The sequence below is a fragment of the Xyrauchen texanus genome, chromosome 39 (assembly GCF_025860055.1).
Source record: "Xyrauchen texanus isolate HMW12.3.18 chromosome 39, RBS_HiC_50CHRs, whole genome shotgun sequence".
In the NCBI taxonomy this organism is placed as follows: Eukaryota; Metazoa; Chordata; class Actinopteri; order Cypriniformes; family Catostomidae; genus Xyrauchen; species Xyrauchen texanus.
In genome coordinates this window covers 35,325,767-35,349,163 of record NC_068314.1, presented here as the reverse complement: position 1 = coordinate 35,349,163, position 23,397 = coordinate 35,325,767, and the positions used below count along the sequence as shown (strand labels likewise).

At 42.2% G+C, this 23,397-nt stretch overlaps 1 protein-coding gene across 1 annotated transcript; it reads left to right on the top strand.

Moving 5' to 3' along the window:
- Positions 1-22,430, top strand: LOC127632978 (nucleus accumbens-associated protein 1-like). The gene is made up of 5 exons (XM_052111834.1): positions 1-108; positions 13,998-14,986; positions 16,085-16,370; positions 19,133-19,230; positions 21,486-22,430. Exons 2-5 carry the CDS (start codon positions 14,023-14,025, stop codon positions 21,755-21,757), a joined length of 1,620 nt encoding a protein of 539 aa, XP_051967794.1. The 5' UTR covers positions 1-108; positions 13,998-14,022; the 3' UTR covers positions 21,758-22,430.
- The last annotated feature ends 967 nt before the right edge of the window (positions 22,431-23,397 follow it).

Genomic DNA, 23,397 nt, shown 5'->3' with positions numbered 1-23,397 from the left:
CTCGCCTGTGTATTCACAATGAATGGCTGCCAGTAGCGAGAGATCGACGGACAGACAGAAAAGAGTCGGACTCCCCCAAACACTTTCCGGTATACTGTAAGCGAGGAGGTGAGTGTTTCATGCATGCACGAGTGGTTAACGCGCCACTTTAAGCGGGGTCAAAAAGGACCCATGCAGTGGGGTTACATCAGTGCGGGGCAGTTAGTGTTGAGTGACAGGGGTTAATTGTTTTTTTTTCTTCTTTTTGAAGGTGTGCGATTGCTTTAGATGGGGGATGGGCTTTGCAAAACTTTTAACCACTTCAACGACTCGCTGCTGAGAGCTCGCTTTAAGTTGCATGCATCCTAACATATTTTCCCAACTTTTTATCCATGCATAATATCTCTTGCAATGGTGGCACGTGTTTCTGGACGTTTGTAGATTTTAAACGGGAAGAGTAAGGTCATATGCATTGCTTTCAGACGTCAGGCGGTTCATAGTGTCTTGTCTTGCGGATCAGTAACCCCCCATTTGTCCCGGGATGACCTGTTGATGTCGGGAAAAGATGGAGATGAGCCCCCCTTCCTTCTCTTTCTTTTCCACCAAAACGTGTAGAATTTAACCACAGAATATTTTATGTAAAATTCAGTGACTGCTCCGCGTGCATACAAATATGAACACTTCTTAAGAAGCCACTTTGCATGCGATTTGCACCTCTGCGGTGGGAGAATAATACGAATAATAATAATGCATGCAAATGTATGTTGCTGGGCGAATCACTAAGAGCGTCTGGGGTTTTGATACCCCGGTGTGTGCAGGCCGTGGTGTGTAACTCAACCCGACATTTCATTGCATTGGCACCGAGGGGGCGAGAGGAACGGATGTGGGCTCCTAAATAATTCATCTATCAGACTATTTTGGTGACAGCATTCACTTTTAGCTCTTGGGTCGCTGAATCAGGTGTGGAAATTAGACAATTTGGGATTATTTCCGGAGTTTTTTTTGCATCCCCGGGGCCCGTGCCAACCCGGAGCTCGTGTCCTACTGGGCAGCGGTGCGGGCACACACTCTCACCGGCCACCGCAGCTCCACCGCGACCGTCCAGATCACAGAGGCACCGGCGACATAGCAGACCGACTTCACCGTGAGATTTAACACTATTCATTATTTATCTTGTGATAATAAAATAGTGTTGTTCCAGTGATGACAATTAAACCGTGTGGATGATTTTTTATATCGCGGCACTTTCTCTGCAATGCTCCTGAACTGTAATCAATAATCGATAATCATAAGTACCGGGTTCATCTTTTTTATTCCTAGTTTATAAGCATCATATTATCACTGTTGATCTGTTTGTTTATAATGCTAGTAGCTAAAGCATTACCTTTAACCCTTTAAAGTGACAAGATGATACAAATGTGCATGAATATTTGTAGGCTACACTTGCTATTTTTTTATTTAAGTTTATATTAACCCTTGTGCGACCTTTGGGACATTTTAGTTTTAATGTCCTAAGTGTTAATGCCATCGGCATACATTCTGCCAAAGGTGTGTATTTTGGCGGGAATTTTGCTATTTCAACCTCAGTTCCTATAATACATCTGTAACACACTGTGTACGCAAAATAGTTTCACTCAGGAACTTCAGGACAAAAATGTCCCCATTGAAACCCATTACAACTGTAATATTGCATCCCAGTGCCATTAATAGCATAAAATCATGAATTATGTGATTTTATGCTTTCATTATGGGACACTGGCTTCAAAATGTAATTTTTAATATGTTCCACCAGATGGCGCCATTTCCCCTCATGTTTAGCCTATGGAGCAAATACAAACTTTTCCCCTATTTTCTGTTTGCTGTATTATAGAGCACTGCAAGCAAATTAATAAATGATGCAGCTAAAATTGTGTGCGTGTGTGTGTATTGGTATGGATGTCAGAGTGTGTTTTGTATGTGTGTATTGAGAAATGTGTGTGTGTGTGTGTGTGTGTGTGTGTGTGTGTGTGTGTGTGTGTGTGTGTGTGTGTGTGTGCGTGTATTTATCACTTTGTGGGGACCAAATGTCCCCATAAGGATAGTAAAACCCGAAATTTTTGACCTTGTGGGGACATTTTGTCGGTCCCCATGAGGAAAACAGCTTATAAATCATACTAAATTATGTTTTTTGAAAATGTAAAAATGCAGAAAGTTTTCTGTGAGGGTTAGGTTTAGGGGTAGGGTTAGGTTTAGGGGATAGAATATAAAGTTTGTACAGTATAAAAACCATTATGTCTATGGAAAGTCCCCATAAAACATGGAAACACAACATGTGTGTGTGTATGTGTGTGTGTGTTTGTGTGTGTGTGTGAGTGAGAGTGTGTGTGTGAGTGTGTGTGTGTGTAAAAAAAACAACTGTGGCAGAATGTAAACAAACTGGCATTTAAAGGGTTCAGATCCTGAAAAAGAATATTTGGTAGTTATGATCAGGACTGATGTTGGTTAAAAAAAAAATAACTCACTGAAAGTGGAAAATAATATTATTATTATTATTATTATGGCAGAATGTTCGTGGATATTTTTGTCCTCTAATGTCCTGAACGTGAGTTTTTTTTAATTAATTAATTTATTTTTATCTGACACCGCACAAAAAAAAAATAATGCATCAAATGTTGTTGCTAATCATTGACATCCCAATGCCCATAATCCCCCACCCCCCCCAAAAAAAAATCCCCTTAAAAACAACATTTTCATTATATAAACAAACTGGCATTTAAAGGGTTAAAATCCTGAAAATGAATATTTGGTAGTTATGATCAGGACTGATGTTGGCTAAAAAAATAAACTAATTGAAAGAGGATAATAATATTAATACATAATATTATGGCAGTGTTTTTGATGTGGACATTTTTGTCCTCCAAGGACCTTTGAGTAACTTTAAATCAATGCACAAGGGTTAAATAATTGTACTGATGTTAAAATGTAACGCTTGTAACTTTGATCTGTTCTTTGACCTAATAATCAACATTTGTGCAGAGACAGAACAAGAGTTAACCCTTACTGCTACTTTAATCGAAAGGTGCTAGAAGGTACCTGGAATCAGCTTTTGTTGCACAATATGACAATCCTTATGATGGCGGAATTGTTTATAGTAAGTTAACACAGTACAACCAGAGAGTATTTTGCAGAGACGGGTCACTTCTATTAAAATGAATGGGAGAAATTGGAGTGGTCAACGGATGTAGAAAGGAAGTCCCGCCTTATAGGTAAAAGAGCCAATCACCTTTTAGATACAGACATCACCTGTCAATCAACTCGAGAATGTGCATTAGCTATACAAGCCGGAAAATTGCATGTTTTAGCTTAATATGAGGTAAAAAATCACAATCTATGATTCCAATATTATCAGATTTTATTGATGATTTGATTGTAAGCTTGACCAACCGATTTTGAGATTTCGGTGTCCCCATTCAATTAGATAGGAGATACACTGGCATGACTGGAAATAGCCTCCCGGGATCATTCCAAAGATTGCCGACAGTGGACTGACTTGCTAGAAGACTCTGATCAAACATAACCGCAACAAAAACTACTACAGCACTTTCTAAAAATACCCGTTTGTCACAATGCATGGCAACATTTTACTGATCCATGAGATGATTGTGTAATGTCAAGGTTTAATAAAAAAAAACATCTTGTCATTCTTTTTTTTCTTCTTATTTTCACCCCTTTTTCCCAATTTGGAATGCCCAAGAGTGCATTGGGAATAAGTCCTCGTGGTGGCATAGTGACTCGCCTCAATCCGGGTGATGGAGGACGAACCTCAGTTGCCTCCGCGTCTGAGACCGTCAATCCGCGCATCTTATCACGTGGCTTGTTGAGCACGTTACCGCGAGACATAGTGCATGTGGAGGCTTCACGCTATTCTCCGCGGCATCCACACACAACTCGCCACGCACCCCACCGAGAGCGATCACGAGGAGGTTACCCCATGTGACTCTACCCTCCCTAGCAACCGGCCCAATTTGGTTGCTTAGGAGACCTGGAATCATCCAGTGCTATTCTTAATGGATGTTACAAGCAAACTGAACTATCATGTTCATAATATGGACTACTTTAAAGGAATGGTTCTCCCAAAAATAAAAATGCTCTCATCATTTACCCACCCTCATGCCATCCCAGATGGGTATGACCGTCTTTCTTCTGCAAAACACAAAGTTTTTTAGAAGAATATCTCAGCTCTGTTGGTCCATACAATGCAAGCTAATGGTGACTAGAACTGTGAATTGACAAAAATGACAAAGTCAGCATTAAATTAATCCAAACAAGTCATTTTTTACTATAAATCTCCAACTCGACCAGTAGGCGATATGCAAGAAGAATGCTAATAATCAAAAAAACAAAAGAAGAACAGATTTAAATGTAACTTCCCTTAAGTTTGTAATTTGCCAGTTAGTACACTTAGCATGGCCGTCACTAAAATTCATGGTTATTGCATTTTGCCTAAAATGTTTAAAAATAATAGACTGTATGATTATAAGTTGTATATGACTGATAAATAATAAACTCTTGATGGCCGTAAGAGTGTGTCTTTTATTGCTTTTGTTCATTGTCAAATTTTCTGCACAGCATGCATGCATTTTCAATTTCTATGTTATGGAAGTTAATGATCAGAGGACGTTGTTTGTTAGATTGCATGCACTGAAGGGGGTTAGAACAGAGAGTGCCACTGTGTCTGCGTGCTTTCATAAGAATAGATGATCCTGCGTATATGTGTGTGTGTGTCACGGTTTGAGACATTTTTTAAGGCTGTAAGGAACACTCAGTTTGAGATCCTCTTTGAGTGGTCTTTTGTCACTATAAGTGCTGCAGTTAGTGCCATACATCATTTGTGAATTTAAAGGAAGAGTTCACCCAAAATGATAATTCTCCTATTGTGCACTCACTCTTATGCCATCTCAAACTCGCACGACTTCTTTCTGTGTGACACAAACAAAGATATTTTCATGTATGTATGATGTGGTTATATTAGAGTTCCTAAGGACCTCTTCAACACCATTTTTTTTGTACAAAACAAGCCAAGATGGGACTTGCGACTGAAATCACGTACTCGTAAATTCTTAACTATCACAGAATGCAGAATGAGACGTTGTCTATAAGCGCTTTTCACGTTGGGTTTAAAGCGGCGGTTGCCGGGGGTGTTGACCCCCTGACGCGATTTGTGAATGCAGCTTCACGACTGCTGTGGCAAAGTGGATACCCACAGTCTTCCGGCTGATTAATATTGAGGAGATGAGAGTTTAAGAGATGTAATGCACCTTGCAATGAATATGCAAACTAGTTCTTTCAATTTCTTACATTTCTTTCCTAACATCTCACTTTGACCTTGGGAAACATTAACTGTTACTTTAACTTTTTGAAGCTTTGTTTGGAAAATGTTAACAAAGCATTATTGTTTCTTATTGTTTTGTTTTCAAAAAAGAAGGAAAAGAAGTATAAATATAGTTACATTTCAGCAGTTTTATAAATTGTAATTAATCGAAAATTGAATTGATGGACAGCACTAGTTTATATCCATACAATGCAAGCTTGATAAACACTTCAAGCTTGCATTGCATGTATATAAACGCAGTGTAATTGAGCTTCTCTCATGAACGGTCTCTGTGTATGGATTACCTTTACGCTGCCTTTATGTCCTTTTTGGAGCTTGGAAGTTTTGTTCCTCATTGACTTGCATTGTATGGATGTAAATACATCAATGAAAATATCTTGGTTTGTGTTTCCGCAGAAAAACAGAAAGTCATACGATTTTAAAATGATGAGAAAATGTGTTGTAACGCTCAGCCTAGATTTATAGGAGATGATACACAAAAAACTACGGTCTTGACCCCAAGTTCGTAAGGTGATGGGAAGTTTTATCAAACAGAAAAGGCTTGGAAGACAACAATTTGTTTTAAACCCAAGGTGTATTTACAATAAGTAGAAAAAAACATCAACGTGAATCCAGACTAGGGTTGGGCGATGCCCCCTAAATTGGCAGTTGACGATGTTGACAGTAAAACATCGCGATGGACCATGATAAGCGTCGGGGGTATATAATTTCATATAATTTTCAAAAATTATATGAAAAATTATAATTTCGTTATTTTACTAACCCAACTAATGACTCGTCGGCGCTTTATCAGTAGGTTGCCACGACACGTGAAGCATTTTTTTTTAGCTTTCACTTAAGAAGAGTTGTGCACTTTTTATTTCAATATATCTCTTTACATAAATACTATTTTCCACTTAAAAACTATAATTTCGTTATTTTACTCACTGATGAGCAAAGGTGGAGGCAGAAATGACCATGTACCTGCAGGAAATGGCCATTGATGGGGAAGAGGACCCGCTGACTTGGTGGAAAAGCGAGCGACAAAAGGTTTCCGTTCATGGCAAGATTAGCACGGAAATATCTGTGCATATGTGCTACCAGTACTCCATCAGAGCGGGTCTTCAGCACAGCGGGTAGTGTAGTTACTCCAATCCGCAGCTTATTAAAACCAGATAAAGTGAATATGTTGGTATTTCTGGCCAGAAACATCGAAATTTAAACATGGTCTATGGTGAAAGATAGTAGACTTCTTTACGCATTTTTCAGCCATCCGTTCTTGAGCTATTCGATTTTGCATATTATTTTTTAAGCGTTCATTTGAGTAGTTCATATGACCACTTTACAATATTTCAAGAACATAATTTATTTTGTAGCCTGTGCTGAAGTTAATTGTGCTGCTAATTATAAGTGAAATGTTAATGCCGAGTTTCGGTCTGAGTGTTGTTCCTGTTGTCTTGTTCTTTATTTGTTGTTCTTCTATGTTTTAATAAATGTGTGTTATTCATATTCACCTTGTTTCTTTCATTTGATTTGACATTATGGATTTATGGCCAAGGAAATGTTTCTTTAAAAGTATTAACCAGACAAAAGTTATTTGGCGTTAAGCTGGTCTGGGTTTATCTTAAACTGCAGCTTCAGTGTATACAAGAGCTATGTGACAATGAGCAAGATTTCCTGAGACACTACAACTACTAATAATTAATTAATAAAGGCTATTTTCTTGTAGCCTACAACATAAAATATTTTAATCTAAATGTACAGTGTAAGACATGTAAAAAAAGACAAGAAGCTAACAATGTCAAGATCAATATTTGTGTAGCCTGCCTGACACGGTATTTTCACAGACTAACACGTCACGTCTCTGGCATATACTACAGTATTTAAAATAGCATATATGCATTAGTTATATTCTCAATTTAATTTACAGAGCAATCCCTGCAAAGTTTTTAGGTTAACTATAGAAGAGACTAGGATTAGTGAGTCACACTAGCAAGACTTCGCAAAAGGGGCGTGGCATCACGATGGTGGCTCTACATCTTGATGTTGGTCAGCCATCACGATGGACGATGATATCGTCCATCGGCACAACCCTAATCCAGACATATATATATATATATATATATATATAAAAATGTACAAAAGACAAACAAGAAATCAATAAATAAATAAATGAAAAGTAAATGAAATGACTATAGGAGTCCCGTACAATGTCCTGTTTATGTGTGTGTGTGTGTGTGTGATGAATCGGCCTCACCGGTGGATATGTTAAGTCCGTGAGCTCGATGTGAAGCAGCGCTGTTCTGTGATGAAATCCAAAGGCAAAAAATCAACAAAAAAGATAATCCCACAGTGTCTTTCTATTTCACAGTCTGTAACAGCCTTGGCGGAGGTTTTTCGCGCGATCGATCGCAAATCCCCTTGAGCATCAACGTGTCGCTCTCGAACGCCGGTTTCCCGGCTCCATTTAAACGGAAGAAAAAGTCACACAGCTGATTTGGAGTGACGTCAATGGGAATTCCTTGGAGCTACGCAACAGAACTCTCGCGTGAGTAAAACGAGAACTCAAACACTTATCTTGGCAATAAACACAGGAAGAATAGTTAGAACATTACAGCTGTTTTATAAGCATAATTAGGGTAATTAACAGCGATATAAATATTCATCCCTTATGTGGCTGCGCTACATAATCCCCCCCCCCAGCCAGCGGCATAGGAGGAGAGCGTCCATAATAGCGCTTCAGGTTTACCACATTTAATATATCGGTTCTTTGTGGGTTGCCCCAACACACAGTGTAATTTATTGGCCCTGTTTTACTTTTTATTTCAGCTGGACCCTCCCACTTGGGCGCTAGCTTGGCAGATAATTTGTTTGAGGAACTAGAGAGAGGATGAGTTTTAATCCAAACTTGGTCACCCGTTTGAAACTGCGCATTTTTCCTACGGTTATTATAATACCTAGCTTGTTTGGCTTGGCACATCCTCATTCTGTTCCTCACTTCCTCCATCATGATGTTTTGTCGTTCTACCAGGGAATAAGCAGCTTGATCTGGTGAAGGTGGTTGGTGGATAAGACGTTCCAGTGGTCCTAGAATTTGCCTACCCAGCATGAGCTCTGTAGGAGACTTTCCCGTGGTTTCTTGCTGGGTGGTGTTAATGGCATAGCGGAATTCAGGTAGCCACTGGTCCCAGGACTGATGTTGTTGTCCCACATAGGCAGCAATCATGGTTTTCACGGTCCGGTTGACCCTTTCCGTTAGGTTTGACTGTGGGTGATAACTCGTGGTGAGTTTCTGGACACATCCCCATGTTTTGCACAGATCACCCAGGATGCTGAAAGTAAATTGGGGACCCCTATCGGACACCAGGTATTTGGGTACCCCCCAACGAGTGAATATCTCCTCCCGCAGAATCTTCACTATTTTCTGGGTCTTACTGTCTCTGAGTGGGAACATTTCTACCCACTTTGTGAAATAATCCACAATGACTAGGAGACAAGTATTCTGCTTCTTGCTGATGGGGAAGGGTCCCATTAGGTCCACCCCTAACGTGTGTCCAGGTTCGGTGATCGGTGTACTCTGCATCAATCCCGATGGTTTGGTATTGCTGGGTTTATATTTTTGGCATATCTCACAGGTTTTAATGTATTGGCATACGTCTTTCCGGACAGATGGCCACCATGCCACATCTAGGATGTTCAGCAGGGTTTTCAACTGTCCGAGATGGCCTCCAAGTGGATTATTATGATAGTAATGCATGAAATCTGATGTTAAGGATTGTGGTACCACCAGTTGATATTTCACTCCTTGGTTTTTTATGGGAACTTTGCGGTACCACACCCCTTGGAGGTCTTCAAAGCTGATGGATTGGTCTTTGACTGCTCGGGGGTTCAGGATAGACTGCAGGTGAGTGATGGTATCATCCAAACTTTGAGCCTTTGATATTTCTTCCATAGAGTGAGGTAATGGAGATGCATTATGTGAAGACAAGATCAGGCAAGGAGCGTCATCAGCACCAGGTTTCTCCAGGACCCGGGACAACGCATCAGGTCCCTGGTTGAGACAACCTTTCCTGTGATGAACTTGAAAACAGAACTGTTGCAGGCGGAGTGTCCAGCGGGTAAGGCATGAGGAGGTCTTAGGGCAGTTGAACGCCCAGGCAAGAGCCGCACGGTCCGTGAAGACGTCGAAGGGTCTTCCCTCCAGGTAATGTCTCCACTTTTCTACCGCCCAAACCACGGCTAGACATTCTTTTTCTGAAGTGCTGTAATTCTTTTCAGCTCCAGTTGTCCTTGATGCATATGCCACCACCTTTTCTCCCTCCTCAGAATGTTGAGTGAGGATGGCTCCCAGTCCTACCTCACTTGCGTCGGTATGAACCTGGAAGGGTTGGTTAATATCAGGTTGTATTAGGACCGGTGAATTTTGCAAGGCTTGTTTTAGTTCTTCCATACTAGCTTGACACTCTGGGGTCCATTCCCACTTAACTCCTTTCTTTTTTAGGAGGTTCAATGGAGCAGTAATGTCAGCAAAGTGGGAAATAAACTTATGGTACCAGCCTGCCAGCCCCAGAAATCGTTGCAAAGCTTTCAGATCTTGCGGTGGGGGGAACTCTGCAACGACCCTGGTCTTCTCTCGGTCCACCTCGACTCCCCTCTCCGAGATTATATGGCCGAGGAAGTTGAGCTGTCGTTTGAAGAAGTGGCATTTCTTCATGCTCAGTGTCAGATTGGCTTGGGTCAGCTGTTGCAGAACCATATCTAGGTGTTGAATATGTTGTTCAAGTGATTTGGAATAGATTATTATATCGTCAATGTATACAAAACATATTCTCCCTCTCAGATCCGACAGTACTCTCTCCATCAACCGTTGGAAGGTAGCAGCGGCATTTCTGAGCCCATAGGGCATCGACTTGAATTGAAACAGCCCCTTGGTTGAGATAAAAGGAGTCTTCTCTTTACTTTTTTCATCCATCTCCACCTGCCAGTACCCGGACTGCAGATCCAAGGAAGTAAACCAGGAAGCTCCTTCCAGGGATTCAAGGATGTCATGAATCAACGGCATTGGATAAGCGTTGGGTACGGTCTTGCTGTTCAGCTTCCTGTAATCCACACAGAACCTGTAAGAGCCATCAGGTTTGGGGACCAGGACTACCGGTGAAGACCACGGTGAAAAGGAGGGTTCAATGATATCATCCCGTAGCATCAGGTCTACTTGTTCTTCAATAATCTGCTTCTTTAGAGGAGACACGCGGTATGCACGGGACTTGAGGGGTATGTCATCTGATAATGTGATTTTATGTTGTACAATAGAGGTCTTACCCAGGGTGTTTGAAGTGGTGCGTGGCCAGGCGGAGATTAACTTCATTAACTCTCCCTGATTGTCAGTGTCCCACTCAGGGATCTCTGAGGAAATGGACATGAGTTTGGGCAGTCTACCAGTGGAGGGTAAGGCATAATATAGATTCAGCTGCGCAGCCATATTAGCAAGCACTTGACCGGACGGGTTGTTTGTCTTAGTGGGCGTCTGTGATGGTATGAAAGGGTAATAGGTGTATCCTTCGTCAGATGTTAACCCATATCTGCCTCGTCCCACTTCTAGTACTGCTCCCATGGCTCTCAGGAAATCCAGACCAGCAATGAGTGGAAAAGCTAGGTGAGTGTCTTTTAGAATATACGGAACCATTTGGCATAAGTGGTCATGCCATTGAAACTCAATCCTTTGCAAGTCTCTGGACTGGTGAATCGTTCCGTCTGCCATCATGAACCTTTGTGGACTGGAGGTAACCACTGATGTAATCTCCCCTCTCAACTGTTTCCACAGGCTTTCTTGCATCAAGGTGTAAGTGCTACCTGTGTCTACCACTGCCTTGACCTCCTTGCCCTTCACCCTTACAGGCACCACAAGAAGAGACGACAGTGGATGGGGTTGTGCTAGTGTTACTCCAGCCAGGTTTTTTCGGAAGGTGCCTTCAGCCGATTTTTTGTTGGTCTTTTCTTTGCTGCTCTGAGTTCCCACTTTTTGCCAGTAATCTTTAGCTCCCATGTAGTCCTTTTCCACCATGGAGCCGATTTTCACCAGGTGTTCAACCGAGTTGACTGTTCCCCTCATACACCCAGCGACTCTGGGGTTGATGTTGTTCAGTATACGATTCACTAGCTCCTCTTCAGAGATCTCTGGCTTCCATTTCAGACATAAGGCCCGGTAGTCATATGCAAAGTCCCTCAGGCGTTGTCGTGGCTGCTGAACCATCGTCCTCAGCTTTTCCTCCACTTCTGAGAGGTAATCATCTGGAAGAAAAGCAGCCATGAATGCCCTTTTGAAGGATCTCCAATCCGTTACCTTGACCTTCTCTGCCTTCCACCAGCTCAGAGCGGGTCCCTTCAGTACCGTACTCAAGGTTCCTAGTAGTTCAGCACAGGGAAGGGGCCGGATCTCCAGGAAGTTCTCACATTGCTCGACGAAGTTGTGCACCTCTGCCATCTCACAGGAGTCTCCGAAAGAGGGGAACTCAATTCGGATAGGCGGACGGGCACAGAATATTACTAATGAAGTAATCCTCCAACCCTGCCAAGCTAGAGTCCACGGCTTGCCTAAAGCTTGCTTCCCTATTCAATGTACTGTCCATTAACTGTTTGAAATCTTGTTCCAAAGTATGTAATTTATGATTTAGAGCCAATAAATGACCTTTACATTGAGTCAAGTCAGTATGCATCAATTGTACCATGCCTATATTCAGTATGCTACTTTCATCATCATCATCATCAGATTGTTCAGTGTCAGACATGTATAATGAACTAATCATTGAAGTTATTTCCTCAGGCGGATTACGCCTGGTTACAAATGGACCTTTGGTAAAATCCACCTCTGTCTGTTCAATATCATTTTGGACATTTACAGATTTCCCAGGATTATCAATAATCTCATTAGGAACTTCCACCAAATCAACATTTGTCACATCCATTTTGTAAATTGAAAAAAGAGAGATAGAGAGAGAGAGAGAGAAAAAAAAAACCCCACCCCTAACAAACACAATAATAATAATAAAGGGTCCCCGTACGGGCCACCAATATGTAACGCTCAGCCTAGATTTATAGGAGATGATACACAAAAAACTACGGTCTTGACCCCAAGTTCGTAAGGTGATGGGATGTTTTATCAAACAAAAAAGGCTTGGAAGACAACAATTTGTTTTAAACCCAAGGTGTATTTACAATAAGTAGAAAAAAACATCAAAGTGAATCCAGACATATATGTATATAAATGTACAAAAGACAAACAAGAAATCAATAAATAAATAAATGAAAAGTAAATGAAATGACTATAGGAGTCCCGTACAATGTCCTGTTTATGTGTGTGTGTGTGTGTGTGTGATGAATCGGCCTCACCGGTGGATATGTTAAGTCCGTGAGCTCGATGTGAAGCAGCGCTGTTCTGTGATGAAATCCAAAGGCAAAAAATCAACAAAAAAGATAATCCCACAGTGTCTTTCTATTTCACAGTCTGTAACAGCCTTGGCGGAGGTTTTTCGCGCGATCGATCGCAAATCCCCTTGAGCATCAACGTGTCGCTCTCGAACGCCGGTTTCCCGGCTCCATTTAAACGGAAGAAAAAGTCACACAGCTGATTTGGAGTGACGTCACTGGGAATTCCTTGGAGCTACGCAACAGAACTCTCTCGTGGGTAAAACGAGAACTCAAACACTTATCTTGGCAATAAACACAGGAAGAATAGTTAGAACATTACAGCTGTCTTATAAGCATAATTAGGGTAATTAACAGCGATATAAATATTCATCCCTTATGTGGCTGCGCTACAGTGTCACAAGGTGATATCTTATTTTGCCTTATTAGATAAATACAAAATTATTCCTAAAACCTTAACGTTTTCAGCCTCATTCTTCTGAGAAAGGACCTTTAGATTTCAAACAATCGTACAATCGAGAATAATTACTCGAATAATTTAATTATTAATGTGGCTATCATCCTATTCCCTTTTTTTTCTCCCCTTCTCTCCCCAAATTCCCAATGCGCTCCAAGTCCTCATGGTGGCGTAGTGACTCGCCTCAATCTGGGTGGCGGAGGACGAATCTCAGTTGCCTCCGCGTCAATCTGCGCATCTTATCACGTGGCTTGTTGAGCACGTTACCGCGGAGACCTAGCGCATGTGGAGGCTCCAAGCTATTCTCCGCGGCATCCACGTACAACTCACCACACGCCCCACCGAGAGCGAAAACCACATTATAGTGACCACAAGGAGGTTACCCCATGTGACTCTACCCTCCCTAGCAACCAGGCCAATTTGGTTGCTTAGGAGACCTGGCTGGATTCACTCAGCACGCCCTGGTTTCAAATTCATGACTCCAGGTTTGGTAGTCAGCGTCAATACTCGCTGAGATACCCAGACCCCCATATCCTATTCCATTGTTAAGCGGAACTTAGTGCACTAAACTATTTGATAGTTGAAAGCATAATAATGAATAAATGATCATGCAAGCGGTGGGGGAGTTTTGCAGAAATCTTAAGAGCTTAATACTGAATTATGCTAGTGCAGATACCACGAGGACCTACCCATTGGTCAGCATTATGTGAAATGATTTAAGGTTGAATTTAATAACAAGGTTACATAATTCTATAATTGAGCTGTGGTTTGTGTTTCGTATTTCCACAGACCCTGTAGTTCTGGGCATTGCGATATGGCTCAGATGCTGCAGATGGCGATTCCCAACTTTGGCAACAATATTTTGGAGTGTCTTAATGAGCAGCGGCTTCAGGGTCTGTACTGTGATGTGTCAGTGGTGGTGAAGGGGCACACATTTAAAGCCCACCGGGCAGTGTTGGCTGCCAGCAGCTCCTACTTTCGAGATTTGTTCAACTCTGGAAGCAAGAGTTCTGTCGTGGAGTTGCCACCAGCGGTCCAACCGCAGAGCTTCCAGCAGATCCTTTCCTTCTGTTACACCGGCCGACTTAGCATGAACTTGGGAGATCAGTTTCTCTTAATGTACACAGCGGGATTCCTGCAGATCCAGCAGATTATGGAAAAAGGCACCGAGTTCTTCCTAAAGGTAAGCTCCCCAAGTTGTGACTCACAGGGTCTTCACACAGAAGAAACCCAGCCCTCAGAACCCCAGAGCCCCGTTACTCAAACTGGGAGTGTGGTCGCCACGGCGGCAGCTCGACCCGCCTCCTGCCTCACACCCCTTCCGCTGGTGTCAAGGGTGAAAGCTGAGCAGCAACCTCAGGTCCAGCAGTCCCAACAAGATGCATCGTCATATTCGGTGGTGTGCACTCCAGTCGCAAAGCGTCTCTGGGAAGGGGGGAGCCGTGAAGGAGGTGGAGGTTCAGGAGGAGGGGGAGGAATGAGAAAAGCGGCCCGCTATTCACAGGAGGCGGCACGGGGAGTGGGAGGGGCACCTCCTCAAAGTGCAACCTTAATGGCTGTAAGCGGGACTACTAACAGCAACAATAACAACAACAACAACAACAGCACGCCGGAGGGCGCCAGCTCAGGCACACCCAGTGTCTACACCAGCGACTCGCCAATCTCTTACCGTGACGATGATGAAGAGGAGGAGATTATAGATGAAACGGCAGAAGAGCAGTACAGACAAATCTGTAACATGTATACCATGTACAGCATGCTGAATGTAGGGGTGACAGGTAAGATGGGGTGGGGCACTCAAAAATCGCTTTATGAATGATTGATACTCTTTAGCCAAATTGGCGGGATGGGTAGTTTTGAATGCAAAGCTACAGATTCACTTTATTTTGTTAATGCGTTATTCCAAATATGTGGCTGTATAAATTACTATTCTAAGCTAATGTATGTAACACAACAACTTTGGGGTTATCGGTGAACTGTACAAAAACAACAATGGTGTGAACAGAAAGTTAATTGAGACCCTAACAAAAGTGGGCCAAAAAGAGATGCCACCTTTATGGCCATTAACCATGTGAATTTGACGTGCAACATACATTTATCTCTTACTATATACTTTTAGAAACAATAAAAGTTCGATCGACTGCATTTGTGGCTGCATGTTGATTACCAATTCCCAATACTTAGTAGGTCCTCGAGGTGGCACGGTTACTCACCTCAATCCGGGTGGCGGAGGACAAGTCTCAGTTGCCTCCGCTTCTGAGACCGTCAGTCCGCGCATCTTATCACGTGACACGTTGTGCATGACACTGTGGAGACTCACAGCATGTGGAGGCTCATGCTACTCTCCACGATCCACACAAGCCCCATTGAGAACGAGAACCACTAATTGCGATCACGAGGATGTTATCCCATGTGACTCTACCCTTCCTAGCAACAGGACCAATTTGGTTACTTAGGAGACCTGGCTGGAGTCACTCCGCACACCCTGATTCGAACTCATCTCCAGGGGTGATAGTCAGCGTCAAATCAATTTGTGTAAATCAACACTATGCCACAAATGCTATCGATTGAGCTTCACTTTTCTTGAACCCAGAATATTAATTTAACACTTCCTAAGCTGATGTTCTTCATTCAAATATTCAATAACGCATAGTTTCAAGTGCACTTGGATGGACAGATGAAGACTGTTGCTCATATACATAAAAACCCATCGTAGCTCGATTTATAAATGTGCATGTAAATGTACGAACTGAGGAATCCCATGAATCGTATTATTGTAAAGTAATCTCATCCAGACATGAACCGAAGAAAATACAGTATTAATGTAAGCTGTTGAAATACTCAAAATATATCTCCTCTTTGTTTTCCTGGTTTAGCCAGCGAACGAGTGGAATCCCTACCAGACCACCTCACAGTTGAATCTAGAGGAAGGGGAGTTCGAGTGCGGCAAGAACTGGCCTCTCTTCCCACTGAGCTCATTGCACAAATTGGAAACCGCTGTCATCCTAAACTCTATGAAGAAGGTGACCCTGCTGAGAAACTGGAGCTAGTAACAGGCACCAGTGTCTTCATTTCACGCGCTCAGCTGATGAACTGTCACGTCAGTGCGGGCACACGCCATAAAGTACTACTCAGGCGTCTCCTCGCTGCCTTTTTTGACCGGTGAGTGAAGATGCCCACCCACTTATTGGTTCCGGAAGTATTTTTCCCTTTTATTTTTTTCATGGGGATTTCAAAACAATGTCTTTAAAAAAGAGTTGTAAGCTCTTAGGTGAATCACAAATTTACACACTTCCATTTGAAGCAAAAAAGTATTTGAAAATCGGGCAAAAAGGCAAAGGTGCAAGACTTAACGTCATTTGGCACTTTTCCACGGCACGTTACGGTTCGACTCATCTCGCTTTACTTTTCTGAGCTTGCATTTCCACTGCAGTTTAGTGCCACCTCAATGTGGGTGTGATTATAGGCTGATCGTCATAGTTGTGCCGCCTCTACTGCCGTGACATCATCTTAAACATGACACAAAACAATAACACGACCGCTAACTGTTAGCTACTAGCTCATTGTGCTGCATAAATCAGTTGTTGCATGGTGATTTTACACAAGTGTAACAGTTATATTGGCCTGGTTGTTTTAGATGCTTTCCAGTAGCTGGTCAACTAAATAAAGTGAAGCTTTCAAGCAGAGTATCGAGTTAACGTAACAAAACGTACCATCCTCCATCATGGATCAACGTCAGCCCAGGACACTCTCTAGCCCATTGCTCGCCGGTTTAGAGAGCGTCTATTTGGTCGAACCACTTCCACTTATCCTTGATGGTTCTGTAGTCACTTTTAAGTTTGTTTTTACTTTTCCCTACACTGTTGGTAGATCCGGTGGTAGCCGTGTGCGGCCAACAGCTGATACGTTTCTTGAGAGACTTTTTCGTTTCGCTCATCGCTAACGAGTGGATCGTCTGCACCTCGTTTATTGACAACAGTGTGGTTTTGCGCACAGCCATCTCTTTTTTCACAGTTTGAAAGTTGCGTGAAAAAATTATACTGTTATCGCTGTTTCTAACTTTAAAACTAGCGGGTTGATGTTGCGTGTCGGAAATCCAGTGATGCTGGTAGTGACGATCCTCCCTGACCAATCGGTGATCTGCAGGATTTTGACGTCACATTTAGTAGCGGCTCGGCTCGCTTGGAACCTCGACCGAGGTGGTACTAAAAAAGTATCAGGTACAAGGTACTATCCACAGTGGAAAACGAGCATGGTCGAGTTGAGTCGAGTTGTACCGTTCAGTGGAAATCCCCAATTCACGAGGAAATTAACTACAATGAAACATTGCGGATGATGCAATCGAATTGAAAACCATAGAAAAATATAAAACTATTGATTTTAAAGTTGCTTTTATAAGAATAGAATCAGTACATTTAAGTTTATCGCAAAATATTCAGATGTATAGAAATAAATAAGTAGTTTGAGAGGGAAGTGTGTCTTGGAAGTGGGCGGCACTGCAGAGCTCTTGCCGTGGTTTGTTAGACGTGATTCTCTGACAAGTGGATCTTTCTTTTGAGGATCATGGGTAGCAAGCACGTTTTTATACAATGAAATTCAAATGATATGGACTGATGGTTTCAACAGAAGCATATACAATCAATATACAACCTCGGAGCTCATGGTAAGTCTGTAAGTTATCGTTAAAATTAAATCACCTATGGAGAAAATAAATGAATGGGATTTTTACTTTCAGAACCAGACTCACATGCTCCATAAATGAAGAGTTGATAAAGTATATGTGGCAGGGCGGAGGGCAGGGCCGGGTCATGATCCTACGCACCCGGTCCCGTATTAGGCTAATCAAGCCTCCGAGGTTTAATGGTCGACTGCAGAGTATCGTGTGAGAGAGAGAGATCGTTAAACCTCGGAGGCTTGATTAGCCTAATACGGGACCGGGTGCGTAGGATCAAGACCCGGCCCCACCCTCCGCCCTGCCACAGTATATTGTAGTTGATATAAGCTATTAATGGAAACAAAACTCTTAATTGTTTTAAGAGTTAGGCTTTAGAAAGGTGACTATATGAATTGCTGGGTGTGTATTTGTGTCATTTCTCTTATCAAAGAAGTGGAAGACATTTTTCAACCAAAATATCAGAATTTGTGTAACAGTATTTGTACTGACTTAAGCCCAAAGTATACTTTGATTTTGGCGGGAACACTCAGCGTCGAATGCGAGCCTGTCAAAGTGTACTTCATTTGAAGGTGCACGCATACACAGATGGTTGGCGCAAGTACGCTACGACTGCTATAAGACACCAGACTATTTATCTTCAGGAGTTTAGACCCATAAAGATGTCTTTATAGTCCTTCAGACTCGAGTTATATAAATGCAGGTATCTCCAGACCTCACACTGGCGTTCTTGACGTGCATGTCCAGGGGCGTAGCACCAAATTTTGGGCCCTGGGTACTAACCATCTTGCTGGGCCCCCGTACCAAATATGTATGTATAGAAAACTGACTTCTAAGGGGCCCCCCCTGCCTCGGGCCCTGGGTGCTCGGTACCCTTTACCCCCCCAGTCCGACGCCCCTGTGTATGTCTACTGTTGTTGGTTTCACCTTCGTCTCATGACGTTAACCGCCGATTACATCTTCTAGCGTTTCTTCATGACAGCAATGGCTCAAAAGTGAGTATTGCCACCTTGTTGATCCACTAATTCGTTCAAATAATCCCATGCACGTTCTGCAGATTCAAAGATGCATGGTTAAAGTCAGGGCTGCTGGCGTTCAGTGCTCGAGCACGCTGCTGATGACTAGATTTGCGTCATGCATCCTGTACGCGGACGCCCAGCGTTCGCATCTGACCGAAGTATACTTTGGGTTTTACAGGTAAGGATTATGGTGTTCTGAAAAGTGTACTCTGAATTGTTTTCTCTTCCTGTAGAAGCACTCTTGCAAACAGCTGCGGGACAGGCATTCGGTCCTCCACAAATGACCCCAACCGTAAACCACTGGACAGTCGAGTTCTTCACGCTGTTAAGTGTAAGTTATCGGTGCCGATTACATACAGAACCACAACATACTACAAACTCAGTTATCGGTGGAAATCAACAACGATAGTTCACTGATAGTTTTTGTTTACCGGAGGTGACGTTGGAAGGTTCGGGGTGCAGCCTCTGGAGGTGAAATATAAACAATCACTGACACTTTGTGGGGATTTGCTGTATCCTATATCTATATCTGTCACAATGGACAATATTCATCCCTATTTTATTCTAACTTTAATGTATATTTTGTTCTTTTGATAAGATAATCGAGTGTTGTAAATCGCAGCACGAGCATGCAAAGAATATTGCGATTATACTGTATGGAAATGTGCGCCTCCGACCTTATTTAGTAAATAATAATAAAAACATGGTTGGTATGTTTTAAAATAGACACAGGCTTATGAAGCATAGACATTATTGAACGTTTATTTATATAACTTTTGTTTTTTATCACCTTTTTCTCCCCAATTTGGAATGCCCTATTCCCACTTCTTACTTGGTCCTCGTGGTGGTGCGGTTACTCACCTCAATTCGGGTGGCAGAGGACAAGTCTCAGTTTCCTCCGCTTCTGAGACCGTCAATCCGCGCATCTTATCATGTGACTCGTTGTGCATGACACCGCGGAGACTCACAGCATGTGGAGGCTCATGCTACTCTCCACGATCCACACACAACTCACCACACGCCCCATTGAGAGCGAGAACCACTATCGCGACCACCACGAGGAGGTTACCCCACGTGACTCTACCCTCCCTAGCAACTGGGCCAATTTGGTTGCTTAGGAGACCTGGCTGGAGTCACTTAGCACACCCTGGATTCAAACTAGCAACTCCAGGGGTAATAGTCAGCGTCAATACTCGCTGAGCTACCCAGGCCCCAATAAAAGTATTTTTTTAATAAATCCGGAATACCAAAAATGTATGACAAGCAATCGCTGATGATCTGCTGTTGATAAATTACTGCTCAAATGTGTAATAACATATCACCCTGCAGCTCTTGCCTGGTTGCCCACTAAAGCTAAGCAGGGTTGAGTACCTGGATGGGAGACCTCCTTGGGAAAACCAAGGGTGCTGCTGGAAGTGGTATTAGGGAGGCCAGCAGGGGGTGCTCACCCTATGGTCTGTGTGGGTCCTAATGCCCCAGTATAGTGACGGGGACACTATACTGTAAAAAGGCACCGTTCGTCGGATGAGATGTTAAACCGAGGTCCTGACTCTCTGTGGTCATTAAAAATCCCAAAAAGCCTCGTATTAATCTCCATCCCTGAATTGGCTACATCACTCTACTCTCTCCTCCCCACCAATAGCTGGTGTGTGTGGTGGGCGTTCTGGCACGCTATGGCTGCCGTCGCATCATCATCCCTATGCTATGTAAAGTGCTTTGAGTGCCTAGAAAAGTGCTATATAAATGTAAGGAATTATTAATGAGTATATAGAAGCACATTTCATAATAAGAGTCCCCGGTATTTCAGGCTTGTTTAGTTAAAAGTCTTGCATTATGCACATAATCTTTTTTTCTTCTTCTTTTTTTCTTGTAATTATTGGGATTGTATGTCTTACCCCATCACAGAAAAAACTAAGAATTATTTTTAACACATTCAATATATCGGTTTTATAAAATATTGGCAGATAAATCGGTTATCGGCTTTCTTCTAAAATCTTAGCTATCGGTATTGTCAAAATCCTATAGCAGTCGACCTCTAATTTAAAATTGTGAAAAACTACACATTAGCGATAAAACAATATATTGACCGATATTTGGCCATTTTGCAATTATCGGTATCTGCCGATAACCATGTTCGCTTGGCCAATTAACAGAAGTGTTAACTTTCTCGTAACTTTTACATTTATATACATTTGAGTAAATATTGCATAGAATAAGTGTTTGTTTCACTTTAGAAATTTTGTGTACATCTGACTTGCTGTTGTTGAATTGCATTATGGTAATCGCCATTCATATCGGTCATCCTGCTCTATTGATATCGTTATCAGCATTGGCCATTAAATATCGGTCTTACAACTTACACGCTTAAATTACACGCATTGTCTAAATCATAATACATCATAAAGTACATCAGAAGTGTCTAATACCATTAGCCTATTGTTCACAGCATATGTGTAGGGTGATGCTATGTATGTACAGTATGTATATAAGCATTATATATATATATATATATATATAATGCTATGACAGATAGATTATATTTGCATTGCTGTTGGTTTTTACAAAGATGTGTTTTTTCTTCTCCAGTTTACTGCCAGAACTTTGCTCCTAGTTTCAAAGAAAGCGAAATGAACGCGATCGCTGCGGACATGTGCACTAACGCACGACGCGTGGTACGTAAGAGCTGGATCCCCAAATTGAAGCTCCTGATGGCAGAAAGTGATGCTTATGCCAGCTTCCTTCCGGACGCTGCCAAAATGGAGTCTGACGGCTTGGGGGTGGAGCCTTCCTTTGAAACAGGATCTCTGGAGGGTGGTACGGCCTCTGAATCTGGCCAATCGTCTACGGATGCCCTGTAAGGGGTGAGCGGGGACAGTAGCAGTTTTGTTTTAGTGAGTAACGCTACCTTGGTGACACCACCAGCTATTCTTTACCTTCAACTACCTTCCACTCCTCCAATTTATCCCACGTTTCATGGCGTCACCTTGGCCGTGGGTGGAAATGATAAAGTGTATGTTTCTGAAGACTGTTGTTGAATCCCGCTTCCAAAGTTGTAGTGTTCCAAGTGGCCCGTCCTTTCCATCCTGCTTGGAAATACCAAAACGGGGGGGGGCCTCTTGGGAGCATTGGGGTGGGCAGAATGGGAAATGGGGCTGAGGACACTGTCCTGACTCTGAATGTATGTTTTTGGAGAATCCAGAAAGTTACTATCGCTAGACATAAGATTGTATTCATCTGTTAATATTTGCTCATCTGCTCTCGGGACCCCCATTTCTTCTTCTTACCCAAACTCCCCAAGACCCGGAGAAAGACTCACATCGCTCATTTATTTTCTGTTACCTTTTAAATGTGTTTATTTGATTTGGTTTGTAATTGCTTGTGTTTTCTTGCCAAGTATGCCACTTTTTTGACTTGCCAAGTGTCCCAAGAGAGGAAGTTGGTTACCAATGATTGTTATGAATTTGTAAGTGGCCAAAGAACATGTTCGATTTGAAACTACTGTTGGGTTTTGACACCTACTGAATCCTCACCTTTTAATATAATGAATTGAGAAATTGTCCACTTGAACATTTTAAGGAGAAACAGGACATATTTTTGCATTAGCAAAGTCCAAAAATAATTTAGATATATTATTTTGGTATATTACCAAGGTTTAATGTCGAGCTCTAGTTCAATCAGACTGGCACATGTTTTTTGTTTCAAATATAGGGCTGCACAATATTGAGGAAAATGCAATACAATATCGCTATGATGACATCATAGAAGCATGCTGAACATCGAAACCCCCACCGGCAAAATAAAATGAAGTTTATTGGAATTAAAAAAAGGAACATCTTTCGCAGGGACTTTTATTTTGTACAACTTTTGACACCAGATGTCCAAAAGCGCTTGCCGTAGCCATGCACTTTCTACTTTTTTTACTGTTTCGCTTGTTGTCAGTCCGCGCTGAACTTCAGACTGTTCATGGGACAATCCATTAATAGAAACCCATGCACACAGATCTGCAGCAGCCAATAAAGAAGCCAAATCTGACTTTTGAAACCAGCATCTGGTCTCATTTTTATCTGCACTCACCTACAGCAGATTTGAAGCCTAGAACAGCACCAGTTACAGCAACATATCCACCAATGTTACATGCATCCAGCACGAAAAAATAAGAGTCTTCTCTCATGTAATCACCCAGTCTGATAATGTTGAAATGACAATGTAGAAAATGAATGGGGCAAATCTTGCATACGGGATCAGCGCATTTGTACACTACACAGATCTGCTATCTGCATCGCTATATTAGTATCATTCCATTATCGCAAGCCTTTACGATATGCATATTGAGATATGTACATTTGCGAAATTTCGATATATCGTGCAGCCCTAGTCAGATGCTCCCAAACATGGTCCTAAATGTCTAAACCACAAGTTAAATATCATTAAAGGGATTGTTCACACAAAAATACAAATTCCAGCCAACCCTGCTGTTGAACACAACATCACCGTTCAG